Raw genomic sequence first — 25718 nt, 5'->3', positions numbered from 1 at the left:
AGACTCCTACGCCACATCCTTTCTAGTTGGATGCGCCGTCAAAGTATAATGTCCAAGTATCATCCTCAGTTACCATTAACTCTTCATCTAGAAAGTCGTTTTCTTGTACTGGTGTAGAGTCTTCAATTGGAAAGTCTACCACGAAATCATAAACTGCGGATCCCTTGATAGACTTTTAGGGCATGAATCGTAGGTCGAATTGAGCTAAGTTCACCATCCATCTTGATATTCTTCCATTAAGCGTGGATTTCTCAAAGAGATACTTAAGAGGATCCATTCGAGATACCATGTGGACTGTATGGACGAGCATGTAATGTCTTAATTTGGTTATGGCCCACACAAGCGTGAGGAACATCTTTTCAAGAGGTGTGTAGCAGACTTCATATTCAAGCATCTTCTTAATTAGATAGTAGATGGCATTTCCCTTTCCTTCTACTTCTTGTACAAGCATAGCCCCCATTGTTTCCTTCGTGATTGTCAAGTATAGGCGAAGAGGAACGCCTGGGAGTGCTGGTGCTAGTACAGGTGGATTTGCAAGGTAGGCTTTGATCTTATCAAAGGCTTCTTGACATTCATCGTCCCATACTAACGGTACATTCTTTTTCAGTTTCTTGAATATTGGTTCACATATCATGGTGAGTTTTGATATGAACCTACTAATGTATTGCAACCGGCCAATAAATCCTTGGATTTTTCTTCTCGGTTTTAGGCGGTGTCATGGAACTGATTGCCTTGATCTTAGTGGGATCTATTTCAATTCCTCTAGAGCTAATGACATAGCCTAGAACTTTTCCTGAGGTAACCCCGAATGCACACTTGGTGTGATTTAACCTTATGTTGTATTTCCGAAGTCTTTCGAAGAATTTTCTCAAGCCTACTTGGTGGCCAGGGCAATCGTTGGATTTCACGATCATATCGTCCACGTACACCTCGACTTCTTTATGCATCATGTCATGGAGTAAGGCAGTCGCTACTCTTTGGTACGTGGCACCAACGTTTTTTAATCCGAATGGCATCGCGGATTAGATGATGATTGTTGGTGATCAAGCTTGTTGATGATTGAAAACAAGGTGAAATGACCTCTATATATAAGGAAAAAAGAGGGTCGAAGGATCAAAAAAGAGTTGGAAATCAAATCAAAGTAAAGCAGGTTCCATCGCGGCGCAATAACTTTGTCGCGGCGCGACAAGTTCATCGCGGCGCAACAGCTTTGTCGCGGCGCGATGATCCTGAAATTTTGCTGTTTTTGTTCTTATCATAACTTTTGATCTAGAAATTGGAATAAGATAAAAAATACATAGTTGGAAAGCTCTAAAAGCCTAATTTTCAACCCAATTAGAATAAAATTGATATCTTTTGTAGAATAAAAGATATGATCGAAATAGTGGAACAATGTCAGTTTTAGATAGAGTTTGGTATTTTAATCATATCTTTTCCGTTTCTAATCGGAATTGGGATTATGATATATAATTGGAAAGATAATTTCAAGGGCTATCTAATCGTCCAATATTTGGATAAAAAATATGAGGCACAAAATTCAGTTTTGACTAGGATTAGGATTATTAAAAAAGAGATGCTTTATTCTATCTTAAACTCTTTGATTTTTATCCTTTGGAAAGGATAGATTAGAACCATCTAAAGACTTCTAGAAGTTCCTAATGAATCCTAATTGGTTTAGGATTGGGATTAAGGTATTGGACCCTCCACATGATCATTGGGTCGTGGACTTAGGTTTGGTTTGGGCTTGGTTTAGTATTTTGGCCATAACGTATTCGTTATAAGTCGGATTTGGGCTTATAATATATCGTTGGAAAGATATTTTCAATCCCCATACAAAGAAACAATAATTGGACCAGGAATATGCACTAAAACAAACTGGTTTGGACATTTTATAAAGAGGACACGAAATGAAAGATTTTCAAAGAGACGAAGTGAATTATTTTTGCTTACAACATTTAAGGAGAGGTTATAAATGGTCAAGGCTAAAGGGAATTCATGAGACTCTTCAACTCTTTTACCTAACTCGATAATCAAAGACGTGAAAGGTACTCATCACTTGTGTTTGGGGTAAAATTACCCTGTACCAAAGCTGACACGTGTCAGCCCCAGAGAGGCCCAATGGGATCCAATCGGATGCTGACACGTGGCACTGTAACCCTAATAGAGGAACAAATCTTCTTCTACTATAAATAGAGGAAACTCCTCATTTATTATGGATCCAAAAACACTCATAAATACAAACACAAAAACCGAGTAATAATAATTGCAGAATTCTCTCTGAATCAGAGAGAAAATCCATTTACTTTCTGCACTTTTATACATCCGGAGACGTTCTAACTTGATCGTCGGAGGCGGAACTCCACCCAACCAGAGTTTCGTGGTTTTGCAGGTACAGATGGTCGGCACGCATTCCCAGAATTGTAATCTCTCTCGGGACTCTAAAACCCCCGAAACAAGTGGGTTTTGTTTATTGGGGAAACACAATTAGGTGTCTACACCACCACAAGGAGAGGAATGGCACATAGAGAGAACACTTTGAAACTCATCATTGGGGATGCATCTTCTTAAAAGACCATCAACTCCTCTTTTCAACAATATGGGATCATCCCATATATACCTCTTGCCACATGCTTGAGTCTTCGACATTGTTGAGCAGTGAAATCCGGAGGAATGGCACTACAAGCCAAATAGTACACAATATCGGCATACCAAGGCTTCGATTTCTCCTCAAGAGCATATAGAACATCATCCATTATGGCATCCTCAATTAGTAGGTCATCTTCATGTACTCTAGCAACTCCTAGCCTTGAAAGATGGTCGGCCACCACATTTTCGGCTCCCTTTTTATCTCTAAGTTCCAAATCAAAGTCTTGGAGTAATACCACTCACCTTAACAACCAAGGCTTTGCTTCCTTTTTTCTAAGAGAAACTTTAGCGACAAGTGATTTGTCCACACAATTATCTTGGACCCAATGAGGTAAGACCGGAATCCCTCAAATGAATGTACAACCGCCAAAACTCCTTTTCGGTTGTAGTGTAATTCTTCTGTGCCTCAATGAAGGTCTTTGACAAATAGTGAATTACATTAAGCTTTCCATCTTTTCCTTGTCCCTAGACCGCACCAATTGCTTCATCACTTGCATCACACATTAGTTAAAGGTAAAGACCAATCGGGGCCTTGGATAATAGGAGCGGAGCACCACGCTTCCTTTAACCTACAAAAAGCTTTCAAACAAGCCTCATCAAATACAAACTCTTTTTCTTGTTGCAATAAAGTAGTGAGGGGTTTGGCAATTGAGGAGAAGTCCTTAACAAACCAGCGATAAAACCGGAATGACTAAGGAAACTTCTTACTTCCTTAACATTAGTGGGTGGAGGAAGATTCTCAATGACATCAACTTTAGCCTTGTCCACCTCTATGCCTAAATGGGAGATTTTATGCCCCAGAACAATTCCACTTGTCACCATAAAAAGGCATTTCTCCCAATTAAGCACTAAGTTGGCTTCCTCACAACGTTTAAGGCAACGAGATAAATTAGAGAGGCAAGCCTCAAAGGTGACTCCTCCTACGGAAAAGTCATCCATGCAGACCTCCATCTCCTCTTCAATCATGTCACTAAAGTTTGACATCATACATCTTTGAAATGTGGCAGGGGCGTTATAAAGTTCAAAAGGCATCTTACGATACGCAAAGGTACTGTAAGGGCACGTGAATGTAGTCTTCTCTTGGTCCCTTGGGTCAATCGGGATTTGGAAAAATCTCGAACAACCGTCAAGGAAAAAATGATGGAGTGGTTTATAAGTCTTTCCAACATTTGATCAGTAAACCGTAAGGGAAAATGATCTTTGCAAGTACTTATATTGAGTTGGCGATAGTCAATGCACGTTCGCCAACCGGTAACAAGCCTAGTAGGAACCAATTGATCACGATCATTTTTCACCACCGTCATGCCACCCTTCTTTGGCACAACTTGTACGGGAGATACCCAATCAATATGAGCGATTAAACAAATAATTCCCGCATCAAGAAGTTTAGAAACTTCCTTCCGCCAACCTCTTGCATGTAAGGATTGATTTTCTGTTGCCTTTGCTTAACCGGTCTAGCATCTCCTTCTAGATCAATATTATGCATGCATAAGGATAGACTTATACCCTTAAGGTCATCAATGGTATAACCCAAAGCCTTCTTGTGTTTCTTCAAGACATTGATCAAGAGGGAAGTTTGCTCTTCCGTTAGATTAGAATTGATGATTACGGGGAAAGCATTATTGGAGTCAAGAAATGCGTACCTCAAGCCCAAAGGTAGAAATTTCAACTCCATCTTTGGTGCTTCCTTACCTTGTAGAGCATCTTGCTTGTCATTCACATGATGGAGATCAAGTGGTGATATGTTGCTTTCTTGAATTGGTTCTTCAACCTACTCATTGAGCATTGCTTCGTATGCTAGCACTTCCTCTTTTGGACCTATCTTAGTCACATTCAACAAGACATTCTCAAGAGTATCATTAGTAACGTGCATATAAGAGCGAGAAAATTCATTGAGCATGGTATCAAGAACATCAATTCTAAAACATTCACCACTTGAGGAGGGTTGTTGCATGACATTATTCAAGTCAAATTCAATGGAATCATTGTCAATTTTTAAGGTCATCTTACTCTCCTTCACATCAATGATTGCTCTAGAGGTAGCTAGAAACAGTCTACCTAAAATAATAGGAATCTTCTCATCCTCATCAATCTCTACCACATAAAAGTCCACGGGAAATGTGAACTTTCCTACCGTAAGGGGAACTTCCTCAACCTTACCCATGGGAAACTTAGTAGAGCGGTTCGCTAGTTGAAGAGTAACATTTGTGGGGGAGAAGGTTCCTACACTAAGCTTTTGGTAGATGGAATAGGGCATGAGGCTTACAATTGCTCCCAAATCACACAAAGCCTTTTCAAACTCAACACCATTAATGGAACAAGTAATGGAGAAACTACCTGGATCCTTCAATTTGGTAGGAAGTTTGTTGGAAATAATAGCACTACAATTTGCGGTTAGGTTCACGGCTTCACACTCCCTTCTCCCACTCAAAAGGTCTTTCAATATTTTGGAGTAGTGCGGCATTTGTTTCATAGCATCAACAAAAGTAAGGGAAACATGCAAATTCTTAATGACCTCCAAGAACTTCCCAAATTGAGCATCAAGCTTAGATCTCACAATTCTTGAAGGGTAAGGAAATTTATCCTCTCATGGTTGGTTGTTCAAGGGTAAAGGTGTTGTTTCTTTTGAGGAGTTTTTCACTTTAACTTCATCAACTCTCTCATCATTTTTCCTCACATCCTCAACCTCTTTTTCTCCACTCAAAGGCTCATTCACCAAAGGTGTATCATCATCATAATTCATCTCAACTTCCTCATGAGACTTTTTCTCAACTAAAGGGTCACTCCCTACCACTTTTCCACTCCTATTTGTCACGACATACATGGTTTTGGGGCTAACCCCTTGACTAGGAAGGGAAGAAGAAGAATAAGGTGAGTTAGAAGAATTAGATGCAAGTTGAGCAATTTGAGTTTCCATCATTTTCATGTGGGCTTTTAAATTGCTTTTTCTCCGCTTCTTGACTTTTATTAAAATCCTCTTGATTTTTCATAAAAGTTTGGAGCATTGACATTAAAGGATCGGAGGGGTGCCTGCAATTGAAGAGGTTGTTGAGGTGGGGGAAGTTAGGGTTGATGGAAACCCCGAGGCCTATTAGTTTGGGCATAATGAGAAGTATATTGAGCCCTATTGCCTCCAGTACCTTGGTTGGAAACATTTATTTGTTGATTATTCCCCATATTACTTTGATCACCAAAACCTTGGTTTTGATGGTCATAGTAACTGGAGTTGTGTTGTTGATTTTGATTACCATAACCGCTTTGGTTAGGGTAGCCTCTTCCATTGGGATTGGAAGGGTCTCCCCCACCATGGTATTGGCTATCATAACCACCACCACCTTGGTTCCAACCACGGTTCCAATTTTGATTCCAATTCCCCATTAGATTGGGGTTTGGCCTCATGTTCCCCATATTCCCCATGAGTGGGGTAAAATTCATAGCATTGACATTCTCCACATTATCAACATGTTCTTGGAGAAGGGGTTGAGTTTCACAAGAATATACACATTGGGAGGTATCATGATCATAAGTGCCACAATTATCACAAAACAAGCATCCCGGGGGCATTGTATTGTAAGAAGTAGGGGGAGGAGTGTTCATTCCATTACCTCCCTAGGTAAGAGGGGAGGAAGCATTTTGAGATTATATCTTCATGAGCTATTCCATTTGCTTTTCCATCTTGGTCATTTGATAGGAAAGATTTGTGATGGCATTAGCTTGCTCCAATGAATGGACCGTTCCCTTACTGGAGGTAGCTTCACATTCTCCTTCACACCAATCTTCGTAGTTGCGAACCACGTACTCTATGATTCATTCCACCTCTTCCTCTATTTTGTTCATTATTGGACCACCCGCACCGACATCCAAACTTGTCTTGCTTTGAGGAGAAAGAACACCATAAAAGGTTTGAAGAACTTGGTAGTTGGGAATACCATGATGGGGGCATTGTCTTTGAAGTTTTGTGTACCTCTCCCAAGCTTCACACAAAGATTCTCAACCTCTTTGACGGAACCCTTGAATTTCAGAATTAGCATCGGCGGTCTTCTAATGATTATTGAACCGTCCTAAGAAAGCGGTGGTGACTTCATTCCATGTTGTGAGAGAACCGGGAGGGACATCCTTCTTAAGCCAATGCTCGACCATACCCATGAGAGAAAAGGGAAACATCTTAAGGCGGATGTACTCTTGAGAAACACCATTTGTCTTAATGGTATCACAACACTTGAGAAATTCCTCGAGATGCTAATGTGGATTCTCAAACTTCCCACCCAAAAATTGCCTCTTCTCAATCATAGTAATGAATATAGGCTTGATCTCGAAATTGTTTGCTTGAGTGGTGAGGGGTAGAATCCCACATTAAGGTGTGTAAGCTTCGAGAGTCCCTAATTGCTTTAGGACTCCATGTTGTGGGGTTGCACACTTTCGAAATCGATTGAGAAGAAAGGGTTGATCTCCTAACTTGAGGAAGAACTAGGAATATTTCCTTCTTCACTTGAGGATGATGAAGGTGGGGTAGTATGAGAGTTCTAACTCCTTGCTCTTGCCTCTTTCCTTAGCAAAGTCAAAGAACGCTCTAACTCGGGATCAATGGGCACCAAAGATCTTGAGTGAGTTCGTTCCATGTTCATAAAACAAAGCTAAGAAGAAGGTAAGCACTGACAAACAAAAAACAAAAGCAAAAGAAACAATGAACTAGTCTCAAAAAGATAGCAAACACATAATGAAAACCGTTTTCCCGGCAACGGCGCCAATTTGATGTAGGGAAAAATAGGTCGTTACTATCTATCCCCAAATCAAGTAAGATTTATAACCTAGGCTAACCAAATCAAGTATATGGTAAGCAAAGGGTCGATCCGCAGGGAAAGGTCAAACACTACAATCACTATAAAAAATTAAGCTAGTTCGGCAAGACGAGAATTGATTAAAGCAAACACTAAAACAACTAATCACATGGTAAATTCTATATAGCAAGCACTAAGAAGAATGGGTAGATGTAAGCTTGACTTGAACATACATAGAAAAGGAATCGAGTTGATCGCGAACTAAGCATGCTTAAATATCGAAATAAGATCCAATCTAACCACCTATCGAGGCCAAAAGGTTTCACCTAACATAGCCTCTATTCTATCGCATTAGAACCATATACTAGGAGGTACAATCAAGCATAAATCGATACAAATGAATCTAGCAAGGTCCGCTATCGCATCATCAAGCATCAATTCATCTTCAATTCACGAACAACGTGTACTTTGCAAGAAAATTGAATAACATCAAGCATATAAAGACTTTAATCACAATCAAATCAAATTCCAAATCAAAAGTATGAACAAGATTCAAGTACATCATCCCCACACCCTAAGTAAAGAAAACTACTTACTAATCATTGCAATTAACAAGTTAATCATCAAATCAACAAGCAAAAGCATGATTATTAAGCAATTAACAAAGCAAATCAAAACAATTAACAAAAGTAAAGAGAAAAGAGTAAGAGAATGCTCATTCATTGAAGATGAATGTCTACAAATAATATGATCAATCTTCCTCTTCAAAATCTAAGCATCAACAATAAAGAAATCCTAACTTTCTCTCTCTACGAAGCTAAGCTAAGAATGTTTCTCTTTCTAGATTAAGCTAGTGAAATTTCTAAGTTAGTTTTCAAAAGGATTTACAAGAGTATTTATAAAGAAAGAACAAAATAGAGTCGTGTGTAACCTCTCCGGAATAATATCGCGCCCGCTGTGGCTGAGGCCACGGTCGCGGTGACTGGGGCCGCGCCCATGGTGAGGGCGCTCCAGAAGCCCTCCCTCCGTAGTTGATCAGACGTGCATGCCCTCTCAAAATCTGCGCGCTCTCTCCAATTTTAGCGCGCCCGCGGCTGAGGCACGGTGCGGGCGCGCACTTATTCTGCCTCATTTTTGGCAAATATGCTCCTTAAGTCAGAGCACCTACGGCGTCTGGTGGAGCGCCTGCGATAAGGTCAAATGCTTCGCGCCCTCTTCGAAGGCGCGCTGAGGTGCCTTTGCTTCTTCCTTATAGCTTCTCTTGATTTCTTTTCAAAGCCAACTCCTTGAGTGCTTACAAAACACACCAAGGAAAGAAGATAAAGGAGGAAAATTCCACATAAAAGAAAGCAAAAGAAAACTCTACAAGAAGGCATTTATTCCTGCAAAAAGGATCAACAAGACTAAGGAGTAAAATCTAACTAAAACATGCCAAAAAGAAATAAAAGGAGATTAAAACTAGAAGAAAACCTACCCTAAGAGTGTCATAATATGACACTTATCACTCTGCTTTAACAATTCTTCCAATTCTCACTCCAAACCTCCTCATTGTATCACGCAGGTTCCTGGGTTTAATGATATTGTCTCTTACTGGTATAAATGTATAATCCCCTTCCTTTTTCCTAAATTTTACTAAACATTGAATTGAATTTATTTATTTTAGTATGTGCTAGGTCAAGGTTAATTTTGTTTAAATTTTGTTTGAATTGAATCAGCCGGCGCTAGGAAGTGAGTTGGGCGCCGGCAGGGGGAGGAAGGGTGGGAGGACGGCTGGCGGTGGGTGAGGGTGGTTTGAGTTTTTTTTAATTTTATTTTGTTAATTTAAGAAAATAATTAAAGAAAAATAAACAAATGACCAAATCTTCAGGTCACATGTCATTTGGGTTTACTAGGAGAGAAAAAACACAAACTTAGGTTTATTTTGGGAAAATTTAAAGGTTGGTGCATTTTGGAAGCATGGAGCAAAGGTTGGTCTGCTCTTGTTAAATTTTTCTATTACTAATTATTATTTTTAAGCAGAGCAGAGTAGAGGAGAACAGCTGAAAGAACAGGGCCTTCATCTGCTTGGTGGAAAGTCGTCAGTCAATTCCAAGTCTAACCTTGTCGCCGTATGTCAATCTAACACAATATTATTTTTTATTTCTTTTATTTATTGGTAGTGTGTTGTTATTTGCCAATGATTCTTGAATCAATGATTATATACAACATTACTAAATTCATATTCTGAATAATAGGTTTGGGTAAACCCGCTTTACACCCAAAGCAACACAAAAAATTGGGTTAGACAGATCATTAAAAAAAATTAATTATAAATCTGGTTTACATTTTAGGAAAAATAAAATAAATAAATCAAGTTAAATGGGTCATTTCAGGTTGACCCGAAAACTAAGCAAATCAGGTCGGTCATAATTTTCAACCCGAAAAAGTAAATGGATCAGGTTGGGGTTGGGGGTTTCTAACAGTGGCAGATCTTAAAATTTTTTCTTTTGGGGGCCAATAAATCCTAACATAGATATAATCCTAATACAATATTATAAAAGAAAAATTCATAAAAATAATCCCAAGTTTTGCTTATTCGCCCAAATAATCCCAACTATGGATTATTTTTAAATAATCTAAACTTTGGTGGTCATTCACTCAAAATGGTCCCAAGTGACTGATAACTGAAAAGGTTTTTTTTTTTTAAGTGACACATGTCACCAAATGAATAGTTGAAAACAAATTATTAGAAAAAAAAAATAATAATAAAACTAAAAAAAAAAAAACCCACCCAGCCAGCAACTCCAGCACCACCAATCTGGCAACCACCTCCTAAAAGCCCAGCCATGGTCCCCCGCCTCCCACCCTCGCCGGCGCCAGAAACCTCCCCTACGCCGCCTTCCCCATACCCCCTGAACCACCAAACCTCCACCCCAAAACCCAAATATCCCAACTCAAAACCCGGAACCTCTTGAATTTCTCAATCTTCCTGATGATCGTCCTAGAGACGACGTCGTCGTCGAATTTCTCCGATTAATTTCATCGTCAGGGATGGGGTTGGTGCAGCAGCTGCGTGAGGGATGGGGTTTGTGGGCTGGTGCTAGTCGCGGCAGAGCTGGCGGTGTTCAGGGGTGATTGGGTGTCTGGCGCCGACGGGAATGGGGGGTTCCGGGAGAGATTAGTGGTTGGTGATGTGGGTTTCGGGAAGGATCAGTGGGTTTTATTTTTCTAATTTTTTTTTAATTCTTTTATTTATTTTTTTTAATTTTAAAGGTTTTTTTTAGTTAATTTTAAATCAATTACGTTGTGACACGTATCATCTTGAGTGACCGGTTGGGACCATTTTGAGCAGAGAACCCCCAAAGTTCGGATTATTTAAAAATAATCCAAAGTTGGGATTATTTTGAGCGAAAGGGCAAAAGTTGGGATTATTTTTGTCTTAGAGAATCTCACACCGACAACATCCCTTAGTCCTCCAAGGAACAAGTCCGGGAAAGAGAATGGAAGTTTTTCTTTCCATTCTTCCGGGATGGAGTTAGCCATGAGTTGTGACACTAATTTGCAGTCTTTCGACCATGCACAATAAGTTTCATCACTCAAGAGGGTCTTGGAACAGAGGGTTGGGAGGGAAGTATCCAGAATATACTCTTTGGAACAACTCCGGAGTGTCCTCCTGAGTTCTTCTTCTCATTCATCAAGGTTTGTTAAGTTAAGCTTGATAGCTAACTTTTCGGGGAGTGTTGGGCACATTTGGTTGTTGTTTGAGTTACTTGCAGACATGATTCTACAATTGAAAGAATTTGAAGTGAAAACCCATTCCTACATCAATAAGTTGAAATTTAAAACGTTCATGCATATATTCAAACTTATTGAGCATTTTATCCACGCATTTTAAAAATGTCCCTTATGGGCGAGAATAAAATGATTCCGAGATCCCAAAGATCAAGAAATGGTTAAGCATGCTTTGGCTTGTCTTAATCATTTAATATCTTAAGGTAAGCAATCTAATTGCTAATAGCTCCAAGCTACTCTCGGTTTGATAAAATGTCGCATCTAATGCATTCTTGACATTTTATCTCTTTTGCCACGACATCTAAGGACTCCTTACTAATATCGTTGAGCTTAACCAAGACAACTTGTATACCTAGTATACCTTACGTTCCTAGGGAAGTAGTGATGCCTCGCTTTGGCGTAATCCATCACGTACGCGCATTAGTTCGGTAAGTGTTGTTCTTGGAACGGCAAATTTTAGCTCAATATTATTAAGGGACCTAGGGTTTCTACGTTGGTTGACTTAAGTGAACTTAACTAATCGTCGCAACATAATAGAAATCCTAGACATGCATCTAGCAATCATATATAATAACAATATATATAAGGCATAAAATAGATGCATTTTGGCAACTAGCATGACCCCTTGAAATCTTCAATTTCCATGGATCTTCATCTTGGCTCGTCTTCGTCGAAACGCCGTCTTGAGACATCTTTGCCAAAATGAAATAAAAGAAGCTAGCTAGAACGACTAAGATTAATCTAATAGTACAAAAATACTTTACGATTCGCAGACCGTATTTAGATTTACAAAAATACATAACGGAACGCAGTCCGTATTTTCTATCCTAGTCGGGCCCCACAAGTTGCCATTTTCAAAGAACCTGTTTTGAAAACAATCTTTTCCATTCACCCATTCACTATTTGTGAATGGCCCATGCAATTTTACGAAATACATAATTAAACACGTAAAACTAGTAACTAACTTAGGTGGTTAATCCAATTAACGCGCCTAATTAAAACTAGTCAAAGTGGTTTAATCCATTACGCAAAATGCTTACGCACTTAATTAAGCTCCCACTAAAATCCGCATCCGTACTTAATTAATCCGATTAATTAAGTCGGCATAACCCATAATTTGTCAAAATTTAGCAAAATCGAAAATCGAGGTTTTTAGCCTCGTTAAAATAATTACCAAAAATATTTTAAAGACGGGATAATGCAAAAATCATAGCTCAAACACTAAGCAAAACCACCCAAGAAAACCCTTGGTGGGTGCGCACCATGGCTGCTAGGAAGCCCATGGCATGGCGTCATGGTGCGTGGGTGAGGCTTGCTGTGCCTAGCAAGCACTGCTGTAAGCGCCAGCTGCCTGCTAGCATGCTGGTGCCTGCGAGCATCTGGCCTGCTGGGCAGGCGCCTCTTGATGCTCGTGGTGCGTTGAGCTGATGCTTGCTGCCCTACTGCCCAGCAGCATCCCTCGCAAGCCAGCCCCAGCCACTGCCCACGCACATCAGCCATGCCTCTCCGCCACACAACAGCGCATAGCAGCATCATGGCTCACCCTTGTGCGCACCACAGGCAGCCACATGTGGGCTGCTAGGCAGCCCGGCTAGCCTTGGTGGCACTTGGGTGTGTTGCCTTGATTTTCGTGCTATGACTTGGGATTTTAATCCCGATTTACGTGTGACATAAATTAATTCTAAATTACATTTTGGAATCAATTTGAGGAAAAATAAAATAAAATAAAATTAAGTCTAACTTAAATAAATTTATTTTATTGGTGCACAAGCCTAAATTTATCCAAAATTTCAATTTTGAACAAAAATTAGGTCAAACTTTATGCTTAAAATAAAATGAGCTATGTTCAAAATTAATCTTGCCAATATGCAAATTAATAATGGATTTGACAAATGGGAGTTGGAAAAATAAATTAACCATCCAATGATAAAATTTTCCAACTTGCATACTTGTGTAAAATACCAAGATTACATCTTCCAATATGAAGACTAATCAAATTTTACTCACAAGTAATTGAACTTGATAGATTTTAATTAACCAAACATGAAAAAAAATCCAAACTTTGTTCAACATGGAATTTAGGGTTATGTTTCCAATCATTTGAACCTTTAAAGATTAGAACTTTAACATTATTTGGGAACTTAAAATACAAAATCACAACAAGTTTTCACACTTTATTGCAATTTATTTGCAAAATTTGTGAAAAACAAGTTTATGTGATAAATTGGTATATCAACTTAAGCACTAATAATCACTCCATTATTATGCTCAAGGATATTTTAAAACCAGTAGATTAGTGATGCAAATGTGCAATTAATCTAACCTTGTAATGCTTGCATTAAATCAAGGCTTAAAAAGAATTAAAATTTTCGTTGAAAAACGAAAAACCCCAAAAAAATTGGGTTTCTGGACAAACCTAAAAGGAATGAAACAGTTCCAGAATGTCGATTCCACCCAAAAATCACTATTTTTGAGCCAAAATCTGGGTTCGACAGCCAAATCGAAAATAAAATCGAGTTTTAAAAAAATAATTAAAATGAGCATCTAATCTAATTAGATGAACATGAACCAGAAAAATAAATTCTTTTAAAACACCTTAATTAAACAATAATTGCAAAAATTAAAAGGAGCGTGGCTCTTATACCACTGTAGGGTTTCGTAGTGACCCGACACTACGCGGAAGGAAACCCACCAAGACCCGCCCCTTAATTAAAGCAATTAACAAGCATAACAAACTTAATCAAACAAGATTAAGAACAAGAATAATACCTTTGACGCGTGCTTCGCTCCCAAAGAGCTCTTACTTCAAAATCCTGAAAAGACGAGATCTCCGACAGATCGTACCCTCGACCCGACCCGAGCGTCCTAAGTCTTGAAGGTTAATCAAGACCCGGACAAAATAACTATGAGTTTTACAAATCAAAGGTTTACTTTTTCTTAGAGTTGCCTTTTTAATTCCACTCAAGGTTGTATTCTCAAAATCCCAACCAAGTGGGTATTTATAGAGAATGGGGACTTGAAACCCCTTTTCATGATCAATGTGGGATCATGTGCAATTGCAATAATTTATTTAATTCCAAAATAAATAATTATGCAAAAGCAATCACAAGCCAACAAGTGGCAAAAGGAGAGAATGGGCTAGGTGAGGACCATATCCCATGGGGGGACCATTGCCTTGCTCCCCAAGGGAAGCTTGATGGCTTTGGTCCCCACCTCTCCTTAAACCGCCACTCACAAGGGGTGTTGGGCTGCTGCCAGCTAGCACGCCAGCTAGCATGTGCCAGCCAGCCCAGCCAGCTAGCATGTGCCTGCCCAGCAGCCTTGCATGCTTGGTGCTAGGCTGTGCTAGACGCTGGTGCTGGCCAGTGCTAGCTGCTGCGCGCTGATGGCTGCCTAGCACTCCCCAACGCACGCACATGCCTCGCACCCTCAGCATGCGTGCTACTAGCGAGCTACGCATGCTGGCCCCCCTAGCTTCGCACACCACGCACACACCTTCGCAGCACCTCTCGCACTAGCCACGCATGATGCGCAGCGTGCATTGGCCTCGCACCACACGCACGCCCACGCATCACACAACAGTCTTTGTGCGTGGTGATGCTGGGCTGCTGTGCGTGGCCTAGCACTATGCTGGCGCCCAGGCCCTCGCATATAGTGCGATGCTTAGTGCTGCCATGCGAAGGCTAGCACACAAGCCAGCACACACATGGTGCGCCAATGCGAGGCAGGCACCCATGCTAGCACATGGTGCCAGCGATGGTGCTGTCATGCCAGGCGCCCACACACGCTGCACCTAGTGCCTGCGATGGTGCGCCTGGTGCCTGCGATGGGTTTCTAGGTGCCCCTGGTGCCTGCGATGGCTTGCTAGGTGCGCCTGGTGCCTGCGATGGCTTGCTAGGTGCGCCTGGTGCGCCTATTGCTTGCGATAGGCTTCCAGGCCGCGCCTAGGCTGCGATAGTGCCTAGCACACCATGGTGCGCCTAGCACACACATGGTGCACCTAGGCTTGCGACGAGCTAGCCTAGCCTAGCTACGGCTACGCTCATACTTGTTGCTTGTGATTTTGTGACACTCGGTCTCGACGCCCTAGGCTCGATCTCCGACGTCTGTATTCGTAAAACTCTATCGACTCATTAAATACTTTTGGATTAATTCATCATCTCGGATCGGTGATTCGATTGGGTTCGACCTGAAGGGTTTAGTTAAGATCAAGCTGTAATATCAATTGTACCTCGATATTACTGATCGGAAGCGGCCTCTACCTAGGCATTCCGATCACTTGAACTTACTGAAGAATTAGCTCTGTAATAATTCTGAACCCTCTATCGGAAGAATACACTTGTTGGAAGGACACCATTCCTTTCACTTTTCACATAGTGAAGGTACACTGTTGACTATTGGGCTTTATAAAAACAGAAAAAAAAAATTCCAAATTGTTTCAGGGGCAAGCCCTAAGAGCCCCTTATATAATTAGCCCCTGTTCTGAATCGATCCCAAAATGATCCGAATACGAAAGTGACCCGATCTGATATGTTTGCCAACCCTACTTTTCAGGCCAATTTTGGGCCGGGCAAAAAATTAACTAAAATTGATTTCCCTAGTCCACCCAAAAATTTTAAAAAATCAGGCCAGGCCGGGCTGAACTTGATCAGGTATATTCTAACTGTTTTCCACAATTAAACCCTAATATGGGAGTGGCGTTTTGAAGTGATTTTTACCTTTTTCTTTTTTATTTCGTGCCCTAAAAACACCTCTCTCTTCCCCCCCCCCTCCCCACCTTCCCCGTGCCCCCTCCTTTTTTCTCTTTCCCCCTTTCTTTCCTTCTACCTCTTCCTATCCCTATCTCTTTTCTCCTTTATCTTTCTCTCCTCCATCTCTCTCTCTCCTACTCCCTCTCCCCCTGCTTCCTCCCACAGTCTCTTTCTCTGTGTGCAGCTATCTATTACAATGGTTGTATAAAAAAAACAAAAAAAAATCACTAACTCATGAATCTAGCTAAGCTAGCATGATTCTACTATACCATAATGTTGAAATTTTAATTCTACAGGTGCTACTAATCAGTTGACTTTCTCATAATTGTCACAAAACCACGTTGGTTGATTAATAATATTTATTATTGAAAGAATTAAAGCTATTCCAAATCTAATTGTCGAAATCTACTCCCCCTTCTTGCTCATTCTATTTCTCCTTCCCTATAACATTCTCTTTCTTTCACTCGTCTTTTATGATTTTGAGCAATCTAGAAATCTTCTAAAAATTATTCTCATCTCCTTACTCAATTGCACTCTAAAAAGTTTTAACATACACCCTAGAAATTTTCTGCCTTTAAAATACTTTTTTTGCCTTTTTACAAATATGACTAAGGAAATAACTAAGACATTAAAGCCACCGTGTTAACGTCTAAGAAATTTTATCAAAGACACAGCGGAAGACTTTTCAAAAGTTTTCAAACCAAGTCAAAGTCTATGTAAAAAAAACAAACTCAAAGTCCAATTAAGTCAATAAGTCAGCTCAAGTAAAGTTAAATTAAAAGTCAAACCAATTACTTGGAACTATTACAGGCCCTTGCAATACCACACCAACTTTGAAAAAACAATTATGTTAGTAGTAATAAGCAATATATAATGATTAAATATAAATCACATAAGTGAATAGACAAGAGAAACATGCTTCCGATCACTTTGCCCGATCCCCGACATGGATGAATATACTGTATCACCTTAAATGCTACTCTTTAAACTGTCTCTACTACTCACCATAAATGGATCATCGTAGGGCCAAGATAAAGATAAGGCCAAACATACACAGTACGAAATCAGCAAATCTGAGTACATAAACGAAAAAGGAAACACACAAGCATTAATATATCAGAATAAACAATAAATTAAAATTTGACAAAAATAAAGTATATTACAATTACAATCGAAGAACATGACTATTTAAAATATATTATCAAAAGGTCTTGTAAAAATCATGATATGATATGATAGTGACTATACGAAAAGAACATAATGTTAATAATTAATTATACATTACAAACGAAAATAAAGTACATTATGTTTTTAATAAAGATCATGTAAAAAAAAACCTGATAAGAAATACACATAACCATCGATGTCATAGATAAAATAAACTTTTTTTTTTTGAAAAAATATGAACGATTTCTTAGAGTTATTTTAAATAAATAAAATGATATTAAATATTTTGGAAAATGAAATTTTGAAAATGAATGAATTTTTGAATTTTGAATTTTGAATTTAACTTTTTAAAATCTTGAAAATAATTTTAGAAAAAGAAAATAATTTGGAAAATGTTATTATTTAATTCAATTTTTATATATTTGTTGATTTAGATTTCATTTGTAAATGCCATATGGCTTTTGATTAATGAATTAATATGTTTCAAAAAAAAAATGAAAATTTTGATATGGCACTCAATTTGGGATAAAATCTTTGGTAATTATTATCTTTTACCAAAAATGCCTATAGATTTTTGCACGTAACATTACAAATGAGTGTTGTGTTCTTTTTATCGTCCATGTTCTTTACTCTAACTACAATGTCCTTTTCGCTTTTAATTTTTTTATTTTAAATCGGTGTATTTGTGTACCATGCTCATGATACACTCAGGTGCACAGATCAAGAATTAGGTTGGTTCTGCCTCTAAACTCATATCATTTTACTTCTATTACTCTACTAAATTGGAGTTTTTTTAAGGGAATTTTCACTCCTAAATTCTATTCTTTTTTTTTTTTTTTTTTTTGGTAAAAACATTAATTTGCTTAAGAAATTCATTATTATTATAATTTTTTTTAAGACATTATTATAATTGACTATTATGTTATATTTATTAGAAGCTTCTATAGTTCAATTATCAGTAATTTAAAAAATCGAGCAGACTCGGGAATCATGTTAGTTTTGTATGTTTGATTTTCCCAAAATATGCGCCTGAATTAGCTAACATAAATCAATGGCTAGTCATCCTATTCTAGATTCAAAGATACAACCTCGTCTATTAAACCAGTAACACTGAAATTATGTAGTCAGAAAAAACAATAAACACCACCTGATTTCATGAAATCAAATCTTGGAAAATATTTCAAGACTAGTGCCTTGTCAAGTTGTCTCAGCATATGTTGCTGGGTTTACCATAATAGATAATTAAATGCTGTTGTTGGTTATGTTCAGTAACATTCTAACAGCAACAAATGAAGGATTTGAGAAAGTAGAAGATCAGATTAAATACCCCAAAAAGGCAAAAAGCCAGCAAGAGGTAGGAAGAAATCAAAGCTTGGGGAAGTAGTAAAGATGAATTGTTGAACAAAATCAAGCATGCTGTTGAGTTTAATTGGTGATAATATACAAGTACTCCGTATGATTAATTTGGATAGTTTTAGCCAATGATTGCTGAGTACAAAATGTTTGATTTTGCAGGGAACAAACAAGTACAGCACTACTACTAGCTAGTTAGTTTGACTGATTTTATTCACAGGTATTTTAAATGGAAAATGATTAGGGCTATGTATAAGAAGCTAAAAAAGGAAAGATTGAGGATAAATTAACCATTTTAGGAAGTATAATTAATGTTTATATTAGCCCTAAGAGCTACATATATTATTACCCATTTTAAATGAGTACCACGAGAGGTTTTGATAGACACTAAGAGTCAGATCTTATTCTTCACAATCTCTGCCAGATTAACAAAATCATTTGTGACGCTGTTACATAGCAAATTCCGTTGTTAGGCAAGGCATAGGGTGCCTATACCACCTCCATTAACTACCAAGTTAAACCACTACAAATAAGCATTAATGCGAATATGAAGATTATAGGTATCTGTAATATGAAATCATAACAACAGAAACCAACAGTACATCTATAATAAAGCACCAAACAAAGCAGTGCTAGGCGTTCCTTCAAAGAATACAAAATCACACTAAGAATAAGGCTAAAATGCTAAATTGTTTCTGCGCGTTGTTTACATTATTTCTATCTCTAATTGATTTACGCTGAAAATTCAAAGTGACGAACAACTTGTAAGTTGATAGAAGTCATGCTTATATACGTGTGAACTTCAATCATCGCAATTGGATCTTCTTCAAAGTCACCAAGCTCTCAACATAAGCACCTACACAACAAATTCGATAACCATAAACGCTTCTGATAGTGTTTATATGTTGGCTAGTAATGTCATAAGACATCAGTCTCATTGGAAAATATTTCAAAGACAGCACAAAAAATACACCAGATACTCATCATAAGTAATCCTTGCATACAGCATACTTGTTCCTTCTAAAGAACTCAAATGCATCTAAACTTGAACCACCTCTAAAGCACCGAACCCATGGTCTCTCGGGCACGACCTCTCCAACATCCTCTCTCATAATCCATATACTGCTACTCTCAGCAGAAATCCCGAATACTGCAATCGATTTCCCGAAATCAAACAGACACTTGAACATCTCCCTCCCTGGCAATGGCAAACATCTAAATTCCTCAACACCAAAATCAAAGGAAGAAATATATGTGTTCGAGCCCCCCTTCATACCAAACTGTATCTCTCCTTAACCAATATAAACCCCCTTGACAGAAATGACGGTGATGCAATAGTACAGTAAATCTCCAAATTGGATTATCCACAACATGAACACTCTTCATCTTCCAACGATCATTATTCAATGAATAAACCGCGATCTTATACAAGTTAACATCTACTCTATCATTTCCTCCAAATGCAATCACCTTGTAATCTTTAGTAGAAGAATCAAACCCCAGAGCAAATTTGTTGATACTGTGGCCGAACAATGGAGGAAGTGGACAAGGACAAAGCGTCCGAAGTTTTCGAACAGAGGGATTCCATAACCTCAACACTGGATACATTGTATGCTCATAATCTGGATCACGTAATTGTTGGAACAAAATAACACCATTGAAGATATCACGAATTTTGCAATCTTTGGAAAAAAAGCACATAGTTTAATTCTATTAAATGTAAATTGATTAACGACACCGATTTCCAGTCCAGTACTTCCATCATCGTGTTTAACTTTATGAACTAACAGTAACTGATTCTTGGTAGAATTCTTGTTGAATAATTCAAAGTGTTGTGAAATGAAATCAGGGGAATCAATGATTGAACGCCAAGATTGACAGACGGCGCGAAATCGAAGAAGGTTTAACTCCGGCAGCTTCAGAAAGATTACTCTCAATAAATCTTCACATAACTGCCGCATGATTTCAGCAGAGAATTTGAACTTGGAAGAGGGTTGTAGTGAAGATCAGAGAAAATGAGTGATTGCTTGAGTTGTGGAGTAAATGATTTAAGTAATTTTCTTTGTTTTCAGTTTTGGGTGAATGGAAATGAGTAAGTGATTTGTGGGGTTTTTATAGGAGAAGCTCCAAATATAAAGGGGCGGGAAAACTAACTACCAACTAACTGAAACAGAATTGATCGAAATTATCCAAAAAAAAAAAAAAGGCACAAAAAAAAAGGAAATATTTTGGGTCTTTAGTTTTTGTGATTAAATATTCAACCAACTAATTATTAGGGCTGTTTAAAAAAATAAATAAATAAATAATTATTAGGGCTTGCATCTTTTCTGTTAATGGGTGTGATCCAAATTTTCTAGGCCCAAACTTACATGTATACAGTTGTTATTAATTGAGTGCAACACGTTGTCAAATGGAAATATTGTTTACTACGAGTATTTGAGTATATCTCTCTCCTCATATGATTCTCACTCATACATAGACCTGACAATCCTGATCTAGACCCAATGATCCGACCCGAATGAATGATCCGAAATTGAACCAAAAGTATCAACTTGAAATTGACTCGAACCAGAAAATGGAGTTGTCCCGATCTTGACCTGACACCCGAACTGACCCGACCCGAAGTTGATCCGACCCGAAATTAACCTAAATTGTTTGACCCGAACAAACCCGATACTCGAAATTGACCCGAAGGTACCCGATACCCAAATGTCCCGAACTAAAATTACCTTATAATTAAACTAAAAATGTCTGGTGCCAAATGTTTCGGGGTTTTTGGAGTCCTTCGGGAGAGTTACGATTCCAAGAATACACGTCGACTATCCGTACCTGCAAAACCACGGAAACTCCGGTTGGGTGGAGTTCTGCCTCCGACGATCAAGTTAGAACGTTTCCGGATGTATTAAAGTGCGGAATGTAAGGGTTTTTCTCTCGGATTCCAAGAGAAATCTGCAATTAATATTGTTTCGGGATTTTTTTATGCCCTTCGAGAAAGTTACAATTCCAAGATTGACCTCTAAACGCCTATACCTGCAAAACAACGGAGACTCCGGTGGGTGGGAGCTCCGCCTCCGACGATCAAGTTAGAACGTGTATGAAAAGTAAAGTGTGGAAAGTAAAGAGTCTCTCTCGGATTCCAAGAGAGAATCTGCAATGTGTAGTTGCTCAGTTCGAGGTGTTAGGTGTCTGACTTTCTCTGATGGAGGGTTAATATGTATTGAATATTTCTGAATAGATGTTCCTCAGAGGGAAACATCTCTTTTTTATAGGTTGTTAGAAAACGTTCCCAATACTAGGTTTCAGTAAACCTAGGGCTGATTAGGCTCTGCTTAGAACTTTGGGCCGTAGGAGGCCACTTCTCAGTTGGCAATCCTGCCTGTCACGTGTCGTGACCTGATTGGTCCACCTTGGACCTCTCACGAGGTGACACGTGGTGGACTCTAATTGGTCCACATGGATGAAACGTGGCAGGATATCATTGGTCTGCATGGCGGGGAAAAATCACCTAATCATTTTCCCCTCACAGGGGTGACGTGGCATGCCACTTGGCGCCTGTGACAGGTGTCACGCCATGATTAGAGAACGATTTTTACCTTTTTTTTTTTTACCCTTGAAATTCCCCCCTATAAATAGGGGGTGTCTAAATCATTTGGACATTCTAGAAACTTATTAGACAGAAATTTGGACGACTACTTTGACTCTTTGGACGACTGGCGCTTGTTTGCAGACCACCTGTTCTTAGTCCGCCTGCTTCCTCAGCTGCTTAATTTTTCAAGGGTTCCAAGACTTCTCTACTCTAAGGTAACCGCCTGTTTTCTTTTTCACTTTCTCTTTGTTTTTTTTTTTTTGTTTAAGAAATGGTAGCCCAAAAGCACCCGACACGACCTAGGTTAGTGATCAGCCGGTCACCGGGGACGGCTGAATCTAGAACTAGGAGTGTCGCCGGCCCCATGCTGGACCACCCTTTGCGAACTACCCAGAGTCCGACTGTCTATGTGTCTATGCAGGACACCATGGCCAGAACAAAGAGAACGGCCAAGATGACAAATTCAGACGGCTCCTCATTCTACTCGCCCATAAGCGAGATCTCGGACGTGCCACCAGGCGTCCCTAGCACCCCAAGTGATTCCATTTTTGCGGAATCAGGGGAGAAGGTTCAGAATGAACCTCTCATCATTGATCTGTCCGGGAAGGCGACTGCTTTGTCCGAGAGCTCGAGCGATGACTCTGAGCCCAGCACCTCCAGTTGGCACTCTGGCGACTCAGAGGAGAAGCACTCTCGGCTATACACAGCGAGAAAGAGCCATGAAGTGGAGAAGGGGGAGAGATGGGCAGAGGCAGCTGCCACCCAAAGGGAAATGTACACTCCCTATTTTTGCCATGTTTCCAAAGGTCGGCGCAAGGCCATGTCTGAAAAAATAGGGAGTTTTAGGGTTGACCATGTAATGGGTCATGGTTACATTTTAACAGTGCCCGATGCCGAGGATACGGTAGTCTGGCCAGAGTCGTCCAGCCACAGTGACAAGTGTTTTGGCTGCTATGAGGCAGCCATTAAAGTTGGTTTAAGATTTCCTCTACATCCGACTGTAGAGAGGATTTTGGATGGGTACCAGCTAGGTGTCTAGCAACTGACCCCAAACTCATGGTTCAACATCTTGGGCTATGTTGCCGGCTGCGAGATGTATGGGGTAGAGCCAAGCTTTGAAGCTTTTTCTCATATGAACTACCTCAGCCGGACCCCAAAAACAAGCAGTACCGGCTGGTATCAGCTGTCTAGCCATAAAAGCTATATGATGACCATGGGGAAGGAGAACAAGTGGAAGGATTGGATGAACACCTTCTACATAGTCTCCCACCCTGATAAGGTTAAGAACAAAAAGTACAACAGGTGGAACAGGGATCCACCTTACCTAACAGGTGGATTTGACCTGCCGCCTGTTCCTCGAAGAACGAAAGAAGAGATCCTTAACCGAGGGCTCTTCAAAGTTATTATACAAGCGAACCTCGAGACTGGGGTAAGGGAGTTCATCCCTCAAAATTACATCCCAAAGTATACAGGGAGTTCAACTCATGGTTACTCTGGCAAACTTAAGATGGAACCTAAACGGTACAAATAAAACCGCCTGTTTTTTTGGCAAACAGACGGCCTTCGGCCACTGTTCCTATTTTTGCTAAGACCATGAAGCTACCTTGATTAAAAACGTCCAGATTGGCGCCTGTTCTATACAAGCACCAAACAAACGGACTATTTACAATCAATAAAATAAACTAAGTACGAAACTTAGTTACAAAACCAAGGTTCGTCAAAAACTATATTGAGACCGAGAGCCGAGTTATGCTAGGTGTTCGCCTGATCAATGGTCGATTGTCCGCCTGGTTTAGGGAAATCACCATAGTGATTGATTGACTTAGAATTAGTAATACTCAAAGGTATCAAAAATTCAAATTCAATCAACTCACCTTTGAAAACTAGGCGCCAGTCGCCCAGGGGCAAGAGCAGTTGGTATAAAAGGCATTCATGAAAACAAGAAGCAAGCTACATACACTTAGCAAAATTCTTGAAAATGAAAAAATTCAAAGGCACTTCTGGACATCTTTTGTTTTGATGCCTTTGACTGCCTCTGCTTCTACCCACTTGGTGAAGTAGTCGACTGCTACCATAATATATCTCCGTCTGCTTGTAGCAGGCGTATAGGGACTAAGAATGTCCATGCCCCATTTGGCGAATGGGCTATGGATAGCTGTCAGGTCAGTGGTCGGACGATAGATGAGCTTGCCAAACCTTTAACACTTGTCACATTTTTTAACCATCTCCATGGCGTCTGCTTCAAGGGTAGGCCAGAAGTAGCCTTGTCACCTGGCTCTCTTTGCTAGTGTCCTGCCGCCTATATGGGAGGCACAAAACCTTGAATGCAAATCTTCGAGGACCTCTCGGCCCTTCTCTGGGGTAACACACTTCAAAAGAGGTTGTAGATAACCCTTCTTGAAAAGTTCCCCTTTGTAAATCTCAAAGTTAGAAGCACGCTTTTTCATTACAATCATCTCTGGGTAAGTATCCGGCAGGGTGCCCTCTATTAAGTATGCTCGGATGCCATCCATCCAGGTTGAGCTTCGATCAAGGACTCCAATAGGTTCCTCCTCGATGCTCCTTTTTTCCATCAGTTCCCAGAAAACAGATCTTGGTGTGACACAGGAGGCGGATGATGCCAATTTGCAGAGGGCATCCCCTTGGTTATTCTCGGACCTGGGCACTTGACTTAGGTGGAATTCTTCAAGTGTCCCAGCCTCTTCTTTTACTGCCTATAGGTACTTGATCATAGCCGGATGTGTGGCTTCATAGTCACCATGGTATTGGCTAACAATCAGTTGTGAATTAGAACCGGCGTCCACTTTCTTTGCCCCGACCGCCTTACAAATACGGATGCCTCCTAGTAGGGCTTCATATTCTGCCTCATTGTTTGAGGCTTGGAACTTGAAACGTAGTGCATACTCATACTTGTCTCCCTCAGGAGACTAACATATGACGCCTGCACCACAGCCATTCATTGTGGAGCTCCCGTCCACATATATCTTTCAGACTTTGTCAGGATTTTCTGGATCAACCGGCCTAGTCATTTCAACAGTGAAGTTGGCAAGTGCCTGCCCCTTCACTGCTTTCCTTGGCTCAAAAGTAATTTCTAGGCTTTGCATTTCAATTGCCCACTTAATCATTCGGCCGAAGGATTCCATGGTTGTCAGTGGCCACTTGATTGGCTGGTCACTGTAGACCACGAACGGATGTGCCAAGAAGTAAGGCTTCAATTTCTTAACTGCCATGAAGAAGGCCAAACCAAATTTTTCAACCATGGGGTACTATAACTCAGCATTCTTCTGGACATGGCTGATGAAATAAACGGGGAGCTAGCAACCGTCTCTTTCAGCAAGGAGAACGACACTAAGAGCATGATCAGAGACGGCTAAGTACATGTATAACACTTCCTTTGACAGAGGGCTGACGAGCCTTGGCAAAGAGTGCAAGTGTTCCTTTAACTTTTGGAAGGCCGCCTCTGCATCCATCCCCCATTCAAACATAGTCTTCTTCTTGATTGCTTGGAAGAAATAGAGGCACTTATCGCCTGACCAACTGTGGAATCTCCCCAATGCCGCCAGACAACCTGTTAGTTTTTGAACTTCCTTTACAGTGCGGGGAGACTGTATGTCTAAGACCGCTTGAATTTTTACTGGAATGGCCTCTATCCCCCTTTGATCAATC

General features: G+C 39.9%; 2 protein-coding genes across 2 annotated transcripts; both read right to left on the bottom strand.

Moving 5' to 3' along the window:
* Window positions 1-4417: 4417 nt before the first annotated feature.
* Window positions 4418-5110, bottom strand: LOC110706130. The gene has a single exon (XM_021884037.1). The coding sequence runs from the start codon at window positions 5108-5110 to the stop codon at window positions 4418-4420; it is 693 nt and encodes a 230-aa protein (XP_021739729.1).
* Window positions 5111-5709: 599 nt separating this feature from the next.
* LOC110706129 (trihydrophobin-like) lies at window positions 5710-6210 on the bottom strand. The gene has a single exon (XM_021884036.1). It carries the CDS (start codon window positions 6208-6210, stop codon window positions 5710-5712), a length of 501 nt encoding a protein of 166 aa, XP_021739728.1.
* Between the last annotated feature and the right edge of the window lie 19508 nt (window positions 6211-25718).

This window comes from Chenopodium quinoa, unplaced genomic scaffold (genome assembly GCF_001683475.1).
Source record: "Chenopodium quinoa cultivar QQ74 unplaced genomic scaffold, ASM168347v1, whole genome shotgun sequence".
NCBI classification, from domain to species: Eukaryota; Viridiplantae; Streptophyta; class Magnoliopsida; order Caryophyllales; family Amaranthaceae; genus Chenopodium; species Chenopodium quinoa.
Note: the sequence above shows the minus strand (reverse complement) of the source record. Positions and strands in the feature narration are given on the sequence as shown.